The 12,388-nt window shown below is 37.2% G+C and overlaps 1 protein-coding gene across 1 annotated transcript; it reads right to left on the minus strand.

Moving 5' to 3' along the window:
* Window positions 1–253: 253 nt before the first annotated feature.
* Window positions 254–11,475, minus strand: LOC105018714 (trace amine-associated receptor 13c-like). Its single transcript, XM_034288883.1, has 4 exons — window positions 10,975–11,475; window positions 10,561–10,761; window positions 500–576; window positions 254–401 (listed from the first exon to the last, which is right to left on the minus strand). The coding sequence occupies exons 1-4, from the start codon at window positions 11,473–11,475 to the stop codon at window positions 254–256; spliced, it is 927 nt and encodes a 308-aa protein (XP_034144774.1).
* Between the last annotated feature and the right edge of the window lie 913 nt (window positions 11,476–12,388).

Consider the following 12,388-nt stretch of genomic DNA (forward strand, 5'->3'; position numbering starts at 1 on the left):
GGACTACCCTGTATGTAACTGACTGTAATTTGAAGGGATAACCTACTAACCCTGTTGCACTTTTTGGAAACTTTTTTCCAGGCTCTCATCCTAGCTTCAGGAAATGAATGGGAGTTTTATCTCTATTTCTTTCTAGACACAACTAAAATACTGTAGGCAGCCTTTCCATCATTGGAAAGGCTGCCTTTCACCGCTGCCTCCTCCTGGCCCAAGGTGGGGTGGCTGCCATTCACCTGCAGCACCAGACCCTGCCTCATCCACCTGCAGTGCCAGGTCCTGCCTCATCCACCTGCAGTGCCAGGCCCTGCCTCATCCACCTGCAGTGCCAGGCCCTGCCTGATCCACCTGCAGGGCCAGTCCCTGCCTCATCCACCTGCAGGGCCAGACCGTGCCTCATCCACCTGCAGGGCCAGACCCTGCATCATCCACCTTCAGCACCAGACCCTGCCTCATCCACCTGCAGGACCAGACCCTAAATCATCCACCTGCAGCACCAGACCCTGCCTCATCCACCTGCAGCACTAGACCCTGCCTCAACTGCCTGTGTGGTGCCTTCTGCAGGCCGTCCGCCAGACCCTGCCAGAAAGGACGCGACACGGCCCCAGCCTCTACCTGACTGGCCACCTCCTGGTTTGCTCCAGTCTCCTGGTTTCCCGTTCGGCTGAGATCATTGTCCCTGCCCCCCCCCCCCCCCTCCCTCCCTCTGTTTTGTGAGCTCGGTCTGAGGCAGGGGGTACTGTAACATTTCCAGTCTAATGGGATCGTTGCGGTACATGTTTTACATGCTTTCTGGGTTTTGTCATTTCCTTGTTTGGTCTGTCCTGTTCTCTGTTCAGTTAATCAGTTCATTCTGTTCACCTGTGTTGAGCCCTCACCTGTTTCTGTTCTCCTCGTTAGCCTGTGTATTTTGTTTAGTCCTTTTCTCCCAGTCCTGGTTGATCTTTTTTGTATTGTGACATTTTTGTATGTCTTGTGTTTTCTATCATGGTTCAACATATAAGTATCTTTGTATTTCCAGTGCACAGCGCTCGGTTTTGTTTTGTGTAGAATTAAAGTAACGTCTTCGAACGTGTGTTTTCCTCCAAATGAATGCCAAGATGTTAGAACAATGAGCCACCCTGTCCACTGCTTGCTGTCTGGAACCATGTATAGTAGTAAATCAAGCCAGAACTAATATAGCTTGTAAATATGAATTTTAATGAGATTTAATTTCAAAAGATATCACTGTTTTACTCCTTGTTATTCTAGCTATGAAATTAATTTACATTTCCATCTGCCTTGAGTCCCTAGATGGTAACACTATTTAAGAAGTATACATACATATATGTATTAATACATTACAAAACAGGTATTAACTATAACTTGATTAATCTAAAGAGCAGGATTTTTTTGTGATTGGTTTGATTGACATGTTAATTCATTCCCAGTTAACTGAGTTAAAGTATACCTAAATAAATTGGAATTCATACATTTGATTTAAATTACTGAATTGTTACTGTATGAGTGTAAAAAAAAAAAAAAGGTATGTGTGCATGTGTTAATAAGTATATTAATAAAATCAAGGTGACTTAATTTTAATGATTGTTAGTTAATGGTGGTTTATCATAATGGGTGGATTTAATCATTAAGTACTGCATACCAACACAGTTAGTCATGTTTTGAACTGGAATGCTGCTGTATTTTTTTTTTCTTCTGTTGTGTGCCTTACTATTACTATCTTTGTGACCCATAGCTTACCTAACTTGCATTTTCTTCTATGGAATCCATCTTTAATGATCAATACTCACCATTGTTATTCATATTGTTTGTTGATGTACATATAGTCATGATTTTCAAGTAAGCATGTGGTACACTCCAAATAGATTTCTTAAGACATTGCTTGAATGATGATACGGTCATATGTACTGTAGCTTTCTGCAAAGTCTGTTTGAGTCAAGGCAATTTGAAATGAAACAAACTTTTGTTACATTACATTTATATGAGTAGCATTTATTCATTTGTTCATTAATGTGAAGTAAATGTATTTGTTCAAGTTTATTGCGATATATGTCATCAGTGAACTGTGGATTTATTCATTTGTTATTTACATTCACAAATATATCCTGCTCATAAGATAAGCAGTAAGTATTATTTTATATGTGCTTATTTAGCTCTAATGTATATTAATGTATACTCCATGAGTAAACAATGGATCTATTAACATGTTTATTAGCACAAATAAATCTGTTTCTATAGATGCTTCAAGTAATTGTTTGAATCCATGTTTATGAATGTTTATTTATGTTTACCTATTGTAAAGTGTTGAATAATCTGCTCTAAACAGTACTGTGCATGCATGTTTTAATAATTCTGAAATACTGCTTAATAACAATTAATTCGAGAAATGTAGTTGCTGGCCTATATTAGATATGATTATCTGGCCTCGTGCTTTTTTGGTACCTTCCTGGCTTGCTGGTGATATACAGTTACCTTTTGGCCTTTAGAACACACAGCCAACCATTTAAATTATATTGCAATGCCATATTAAAAATCTAACTGTAGCTATGCAGAGAAAAAAGCAGCAAAAACTCTAGCTATTGTTGTATTCAACTACTTTATTGGAACCTAATAACTATTTGTTTTTCTATGTTTTCTAGTTATAATTTTGCATAATTTATTATTACTTTACTGCCACTTATTAATTCCTTTAATAAACCAATCATTTATGTTTTATTTTACCCATGGTTCAAAGTGACAACAAACTGATGGAACCAGAAACATCCATTCATGTCATATATCATGTTTTAAAAAATGTGTTGTTCATCCTACAGTTTGTTCATTTGTGTTCTCTCTTGCGAATGTTTTGGTTGGGTGTGTGTGTATGTGCGCCCATAGAAAATCAGAGAAAGGGAGTGTCTGTCAGCCATTCAGGGATTAAAAACAAAGGAAGAGCTCAGAGTTTGTCAGAAGGCTGACCTGACAGGGTCACACACAGCATCACGCAGAAGGAGGACCTCAGCATTTTACCCTTTATTACAAATGGAGGAACATGAAGATGCTCAATACTGTTTTCAAGACAAAAACTCTTCTTGCAGAAAGACTTCATTATCAACGTTTATTTATATAACAATGTATATCATCTTCTCATTGATTTCAGCGGTTACAGTATTTTTAAACCTACTGGTGATCATCTCCATCTCTCACTTCAAGCACCTCCACACTCCAACCAACCTGCTCATCCTCTCTCTGGCTGTGTCAGATCTCCTGGTGGGACTCATTGTGATACCAGCAATTACTGTGGCAATAATGGAATCATGCTGGGTTTTTGGGAAATATTTCTGTGTCTTTCTTCTTTTCACAACTGCTTCATGCGAAACGTCCTCTCTTGGTAATTTAGTCTTGATATCTATTGACCGTTATGTTGCGGTGTGTGATCCCTTAATGTACCACTCGAAAATAACAACAAAAAGAACTATGTGTTGTATATCTTTTACCTGGTGTTGTTGTATCATATATGATGCTGTTTTTATGAAACTGTATGTAAACCAACATGTGCCTATTGGATGTTATCAAGAATGTTATTTTCTTGAAGGACATTTCTGGTTTTATGTCACTGATTTTCTGATTTCAGTGGTTGTCCCATGTTCTATTATTATAACACTTTATTTGAAAATATTTGTGGTGGCCAGATCACAGGCCAGAAAGTTTGTTTCAAAAAGGGCTGTGACTGTGTCTGATGTTAAAACTGTACAGGCAAATAAGTCTGAGAAAAAAGCAACAAAAACTCTATCACTTGTTGTTTTCAACTATCTTCTTTTTTGGAATCCGGTATTGTATGTATGTTGTATGTTTTCAAGTGACCGTTTAGCATCATTCATCATCAGTTTTCTGCCACTTATGAGTTCTTTCATTAATCCAATAATTTATGCTTACTTCTATCCATGGTTCAAAAGTGACAACTAAACGCATTTTAGGTCAAAAGGTAGTTTATTTTTTTTTGTTATAACATTTTGATTGACAAGTTCAATTTGATAAGGTTATAGTTCTGCCATAGGTCTGCTGTGATTTTGTAGTACATTAACTTCTTGTAACAATACTATTATATTACTTTGGTCATATATTTGACTGTACTGAATTGCCTTGAGTAAGGGATAAGAAGGAATAAGCTTAATTTGTTAAGCAAATCTTTGGATGTATATACATAATTATATAACCCCCCCAGCGAGAATGCGAACCTATAAGTTTTTGCTTCACAATACTGTACATAACTAATTACTGTTGGGAATATAGCTCTGTAATTACTTTAGGGAATATAGTTCTCTAATTAATTTTGAGCATATAGCTCTCTAATTAATTTTGGGAATATAGCTCTCTTGCCTTCATCTGCAAATGGGATTGAATAAGTGCTTTATTTAGTGATGTGATCACTAAGCTACAAAGAGTGTGTAACTACTGCAGTTACTAAGATTTCCTATTTGATTGACAGCAGTGCATTTTGTTATTATATAGCCTCCGTAACCCATGTTATGCATGCTAAGTGGCGACAAACCTTACCTCCTGGAGTGTTCCTTATACAGTAGGTCAGAAAATATTGTATTAAATAACTGCATAAACAGCATATGTACAGGGCCTTTAGAACGTTTTCAAACCCCTTCAACTATTTCATATTTGGTTGTCTTATTGACTTAAATGGTTATTGATTAAATATACACTACCGTTCAAAAGATTGGGGTCACTTTGAAATGTCTTTGTTTTAGATTAAAAATATATTTTTGTCCATTACACTAACTTCAAATTGATCAGAAATACAGTGTACACATTGTTAATGTTGTAAATTACTATTTTAGCTGGAAATGGCTGGTTTTCAACGGAATATCTACATAGGAGTATAGAGGCCCATTATCAGCAACAAACACTTCTGTGTTCCAGTGGTATGTTGTGTTTGCTAATCCAAGTGTATAATTTTAAAAGGCTAATTGATCATTAGAAAACACTTTTGCAATTATGTTAGCACCACTAAAAACTGTTTTACTGATTTAAGAAGCCTTCTTTAGACTAGTTCAGTACCTTTAGCAGCAGTATTTGTGGGTTCGATTACAGACTAGAAATGGCCTGAAACACATAAATACTTATTAACAACTGGATTAACAATAGATTAATGCTTTTTTAGTATAGGTTATTATAGGAAAAAAAGGTAATTAAAATAATTCTCTAGGATGTTATTCCATGTGTGTAATTAAAACATTTTTTTTTGTAATGTAATAAACCTCAGACCACCCTCAGGTGGGGCTGTCACTGGATGGAGTCTAAGAGGGTAATGTTGACGCTGCCACCACCTTTTTTTATCCGGAAAGGCTGGAAGTCAGAAGCTGGGACACAACGAGGCAAGACCACATATACTGAACAGCCTTTATTGAAAATAATTCATAGGGATACCTCATAATACAGTCATCACACAGGCTAAACAGGATGGGTTAAACCGGTCGGACCAAGACTAAGTAGCACAACACACCATAGAATAAATAGCACTACACACTGTAAGATCAATAGCACGGCTCACTATGGCATAAATAGCACGGCACACTAAGATCACACAATTATTATTTAGGTTAAAAAAGCATATTTCTACCCTTCTACACTTTTAATTTAGCTCTATTTGCTATTCAAACTCATTTCATGTATGTTTTCATTTACATTTCTATGTGACCCCAAACTTTTGTACAGTAGTGTATAAAAGACATGGTATCTTGTCTCAGCCACAAGGTTTTATGCTGCTATATTACTGCGCAGAGGGAGGGGTCAGATTCCCTTGTGTCCTGCCCCTCAGGGTTACCAGGCCTGAATGACTCGTAGCTGTCCCTGTCCAAAGTCCTCCTGGTTGTGTTGCGGATCAATTAGCTGACGATACCTTATGAATGGGGATTATGACATGTCGACTATTTCAGTCAAGATTCAGTACAACCCACTCTTTAATTGGTTAGGAAGAATAGTCCCTGAAAAACTAATCAACCAATCAATGAGCAATGTGTGTGTGTGTGTGTGTGTGTGTGTGTGGGGGGGGGGGGTGTATTCAAGTTGCAGTTAAATAATATGGGCTAAATCAGCAGTCCCTCTTTTTCAAGGAACCAAATATAATTGGACAATTGACTCAAAAGCTGTTTCATGGACAGGTGTGGCCTAGTCTATGAAACAGCTTTAATTATTTCTTCTTCAGTTAGGCAGGTAACAGGTCTGGGGTTGATTGCAGGTGTGGCATCCGCATTTAGAAGCTATTGCTCTAATCCCACAACATGCGGTCAGAGGAGCTCTCAATGCAAGTGAAACAGACCAACCTTAGGCTGCAAAAAATCCATCAGAGAGATAGCAGGAACATTAGAATTGGCCAAATCAACAGTTTGGTACATTCTGAGAGAAAAATAACTCACTGGGGAGCTCTGCAACACAAAAAGCCCTCAACTTCTACGGAAGACAACAGTGGTGGATGATTCTTTAGGTTTCTGTAGGATTATTTCCAATGGTAAAGAAAATCCCCTTCACAACATCCAGCCAAGTTAAGGACACTCTCCAGGAGGTAGGCATATCATTATCCAAGTCTACCATGAAGAGAAGACTTCACAAGAGTAAATACAGAGGGTTCACCACAAGGTCCAAACCATTCATAAGCCAGATTTAGCCAAAAAACATCTAAAAAAAGTCAGCCCAGTTCTGGAACAGCATTCTTTGGACAGATGAAACAAAGATCAACCTGTACCAGAATGATGGGAAGAAAAAAGCATACCACATCATCTGTAAAACATGATGGAGGCAGTGAGATGGCATGGGCATTAATTGACCTTATTCACCGCGCCTCCATCTTGAAATCCAAAACGAGGCTAGGGGGTACACTCTAAACCGGAAGTTCATTGACAGAGCACAGCAGCGGGCGTCTGTCATCATGGCGATACCTGTGTGGACATCAAATCTTTCATGTCTTCCCGAAATAACAGTGGACTATGTCGAAAAATGGGCCAATAAGGACTGCATGATTCCCCGGGCTGTTTTGCTGAAAGGATACAGCAACTGGATTGAGGGATATGTGCACGACGTGGGAGGTAATGCACAGACGATCACAGGTTTTTTTCTGAAATCAACATTAGTTAACGTTACTTTTAAAGTTAGCTTGTTAGCTAGATAAAACAACAGGACGTAACAACATTACAAGCTGATGCTAAGCATTGTTAAGATATATTAACCACACCAGACTGACTGTTATTTTGGGTGTTAACAATAAATTATTTTACCGATAGTCAAGAGGAGCGAGACAGTCAGTGTGAGAGCTAAGTCTTTTCGCTCAATGCGAAAAAACGAGGCACTACAACATTCAGGTATCATGACTGTGGATAAACTGCTCAGTTTACGGAGTGGTGGCACTGCTAGAACAAATACGCTAGCTAAACGTTCAAATGTTCATCTTGATCGTTCATATCAACAGTTCATCTTGATCGTTCATATCAACAGTTCATCTTTCCCTGCTAGACTAAAAATAACATGTTATGTGCAGTTGATGTGATCTTTAGCTAAAAGTGTATTGGAACCATCAGTCAAAATAGCTTGTTCCAAAGTGTCACTACAAAGCAAGGCAGGGTGCTACTGTTGGTTATTAAAATGATAAAATATTAAGTATAAGTTAATTTGTTTACAGGCATGGGTTACTCAGTTCACATAGCGATGTTACGTAGGGTTGGGGAAGGTACTATTAAGGTCTCACAGGTAACACAGATGCTAAAAACGAATCAGTAATGTCGTCTACTGGGATGCACAAACCCAGTAAATGGATGTTACTGTTTATACGTAGTTGTGTGCTTAACATGGTCTAGATTAGCAATGGTTATTATCATAAACAGGCACAGATCACGTCTTGTTTATATTTTGCTGTAAGACACGGAGGCAGGACGTTAGTTGCCCAGGCTAGTAAAAAGAGCAACGACTTGCTTAACGTTACCCCAGAATCAGCCCTTCGCTTGTTATAACTTAAAAAGGACCGGTTCGTGGCTAATCAAGTCATGTCTATATAGCCGGAAGGTTTAGCTAGCTATCTCTGTGACAGTTAACGTAAATATGGCTAACGTTAGCATCGTAAACTAATGTTAATATCTTACCTTGAAATGGCGACCGGGATCTCTTCTTATTATATGAATCCATTCACGGCAAAGTACAGGATCTTTGGGGAAACGATGGAAGGTTTGACCTGTATAGGATTTCTTTCTCTTTGAAGACGTACATTTGGGAACACAACAATGCGGCGGCATTGTAGGTAACGTTATGACAGAAGTCTACAGATGGGCGAGCCAACGTTACTTCCGTACCCCACAGCCTCGTTTTGGTTTAAAGGAAGTGACGTAGGTGAATAAGGCGAATGGCTTCCAATGGAACTGGGTCATTAGTGTTAACTGAAGATGCGACAGAAGACCGAAGCAGCCGGATTCATTCTCAAGTGTATAGGGATACACAAACAACTGAAGACAGCTGCAGTAAAGGCCTCACAAAGCATCACAAAGGAGGAAACCCAGCATTTGGTGATGTCCATGCCTTCCAGACTTCAAGCAGTCATTGCCTGTAAAGGATTCTTGACAAAGTAATAATAATGTTCATTTGAGCCCTTGAAATAAAGTGACTGTGTATGAAAATGGTTGCAATTCCTAAACATTTCATACACTATTTTTGTTCAACCCCTTGAGTTAAAGCTGATATTCTGCAATTCAATTTCATCTCGGTTGTGGTGGCGTACAGTTCCAAAATTATGAAAATTGTGAAATCAGGATGTAGAGATGGTATGAACTTAACCACAATTGGAACATGTATATGTTTGTACTAACAGAAAAAGAGAACATCAGAGAGAACTTTAATAAATCTTAAGAAAGCCTTTCATACAAACAAGCATTATCGTTCTGTAATGCTTTATTATTCATCCTGTTTTATAATCTGCCTACCTGGTTCTACATCCAGGACCTGTAATAGATTATTGGATTTCTCATTGTTAGGTGGTGCCTGTAGTATTACATTGTTGATAATAGTGTTGTTACTATGTAGTTACAAAGCATTAACATAGTAATAAATGTCAACTTAAGGGAAAGTGTTGCCCAAGATTGTTTACATGATTACACTTTCCCTGAAGTTGACACGTTTTACCATTTAACTGCATTGTAGATACAAATGAACAACTGTTTTAACAAAATATGAATTATTTATTGGTATTGGTTATGAAAGAAAAAAAAAAAGGTAATTACAAACATTCTGTAGGATGGTATTCCAAGTGTGTAATTACGGTACACATGGTTTTTGTTTAAGAAAAAAACACAATATCTTGTAACAAATGTAAATAAAACATTTTGGAATTACACTTTTGCACCACATGAATAAAATGACCGACGAATTTGCCTCATTGTGTAACAACACAAGTCTGAATAATCAAGTCAAGCCAGAATACTTACTTCAATATAAAACAGAAAATTCCACCATTGAATATGGAAAAGTTGCACGGTCCAGCTCAAACGGGTCCTCAAGAATTATTTTTGCTGCAGCTAATCCTAATGTAGCTGTGAGTCCTACTGCTACATCCTAATGCAGCTGTCACTACTACCGCTAGATGCTGGGCCTCAAACATAGATTTTGGAGGTAAGAGTAATTCTACATACAGATATGTTGAACATATTACCCATCCCGCCTAAAGTGGGAGGTTTTAAAAATGTAAAAGAAAGTCACAGTATGCTTCTTTATTAGCTCTAACACAAACTACATGCTAATTTCCTGTGCTTTTTGCCAAGCTACAATGTTTTCTTTAATCAAATATTATGCATAAGCAATAACTGCAAACCTAGTATCTCCAAAAAGGCACCTTTTCAGAAAGTAAAAAAAGTTATTATTTCAACATTATCGAACATAGTTACTTGAAAGTTCCTAATTTTACAGTATTTCTTATCTCAATAAATAATTACTCTTTTAAAATAATCTGACAGTGAGTGGCACTGGATATGAATGACATTTTAAAAACAGTGTTAATGATTTATTAATTACAATTATTTTGCAAGATGAAACCTGGACGTTAGACCTGGACCCTTACCTGAAATCATATATACAATAATGTACAGTTTTGTTAAACTTTTCTACAAAGATTGCGAGTAAGAAGTCATCCAATAGAGGGCGATGTTAAACAACATATAGAATGATTCAAGTGGTTCTCAAGAACTTCATGTCTGAATACTTACATACACATTTAATAACATCAACCAACAGACTTTGATGTTTAGAATACATAACCCAAAATGAATGCAATTTTATAAAACAGGACTCTACCCTGATATGCCTTCATTATGAAATTTCAATCGGATTAAGTCAAATCAATATTTATCAGAACAACATGTATATATGACAACAGGTAACAGGTAAGAACAGGTAAGAAAAGTAATTTTAGTAAAATATGAAAATATAGCATGCACTTATTTAAATATATAAATTAACTGTATCAATGATTGTCAAACATTAGGAGTTGAACAGTAACTAACAACACCTTAGCTTCACAGTTAATGTATGTTTTGCTATCACTTTGAACCATGGATAAAAGAAAGCATAAATAATTGGATTAATAAAAGAATTAATAAATGGCAAAAATAATATGAAAGCTGCTGATGAATCACCACTTGCTAAATAAATATATTGGATAAAATAAGTTGGAATCCAGCAGATGAGATAGTTAAAAACAACAATAGCTAAGGTTTTTGCTGCTTTTTTCTCAGACTTATTTGCCTGAACAGTTTTAACAAGAGATTTGGTAGCAGACCAATCTAAAAATACCTTTCTGGCCTGGGATCTGGCCACCATAAATATTTTCAAATAAAGTGTTATAATAATAGAGCATGGGACAACCATTGTAATAACAAAGTCAATGATCATACTCCAGACAAATCCTTCAACAAAATAACATTCTTCAAAGCATCCACTGGGTACATGTGCATTTACGGACAATTTTATGAGGACACCATTGTATATGATGGAACAATACCAGATCATGGCAATACAGAAATAAATTCTTGTTGTTGTTATTTTTGAGTGGTACAATAATGGATTACATATAGCAACATATCGGTCGATAGATATCAATATCAAATTGCCAAGAGATAAAGATGTACATAAATAAGCAGTGTACATGAGCAATGCACAAACATATTCCCCTACAACCCAGCACGGCTCAATTATTGCTACTGTAATTGCTGGTATCACAATGAGTCCCACCAGGAGATCTGACACAGCCAAAGAGAGGATGAGCAGGTTTGTTGTCGTGTGGAGCTGCTTAAAATTTGCGATAGAGATGATCACCACAAGGTTAAAAAAAACTGTCAACACCGATATCAAAGAGAAAAATATGTATATTATTATATAAATAGATGTCGATAGTGAATTATTTCTGCAAGAAGAGTTTCTGTCTTGAAAACAGAGTTGATCATCTCCATGTTCCTCCATTTGTAATAAAGGATAAAAATGATGAGGTCCTCCTCCTGCTTGGTCCTGTGTGTGACCCTGTCAGGTCAGCCTTCTGACAAACTCTGAGCTCCATCTCTCCTTTTATCTCTGAGTGTCACCCCTCCTCAGAGTCTCTCGAAACACAAACCTACAGAAATTACGCACTACACATTTACAGACTTGAACAAACAATGAGATAGGGCTGGGCGATTTGGTAGAGAAATTATCACAATATATATTGTTAGTTAATTGTGATTAATCCCAATTTTAGAATGTGCTACAACGTTGCCCTTAATACATACTTTCCTGTTTTAAAAGCAGTGCATTATGTTAAAGACGTACTGTGTTTTATTGTAAACTATGGACAGTGCTTGACTTGGAATTAAATAAATGAAAGTTGTCCCAGCCCTTAAATGTCCTCCCTCAAGAAACCACAATAACTGACAGCACCTATATGTAGTGATGTAAATCTAAAATGATGGTCGCTGGTCAATGATCCCATAATTCTACCATCTCCTAGCATTGATCTCTCAATTCACGCACCAAGGACAATAACTGCTACATTAGGCAACTAAAACCCATAACAGCCCCTCATGTAGCTTTCCTGATCGATGACATTTAAGACAGATTTCATATTACTCTTTGACATAATATGTTTTTAATATATTGTCGGAAATGGTGGGGTCCTTTCCTTCCAGGACCACCATGGAACCCATTTATTATTTATTCATACTCATTCATTCCCAATTAACTCCTATTCTTTCCCCACTGACTCCCATTGACTCACCACTGACTCCCATTAATTCCTCATAGCCTCCCATTGACTCACCACTGACTCCCATTCACTCCTCATATCCTCCCATTGAATCACCACTGACTCCCATTCATTCCACATAGCCTATCATTGAATCAC

This window comes from Esox lucius, chromosome 20, assembly GCF_011004845.1.
Source record: "Esox lucius isolate fEsoLuc1 chromosome 20, fEsoLuc1.pri, whole genome shotgun sequence".
In the NCBI taxonomy this organism is placed as follows: Eukaryota; Metazoa; Chordata; class Actinopteri; order Esociformes; family Esocidae; genus Esox; species Esox lucius.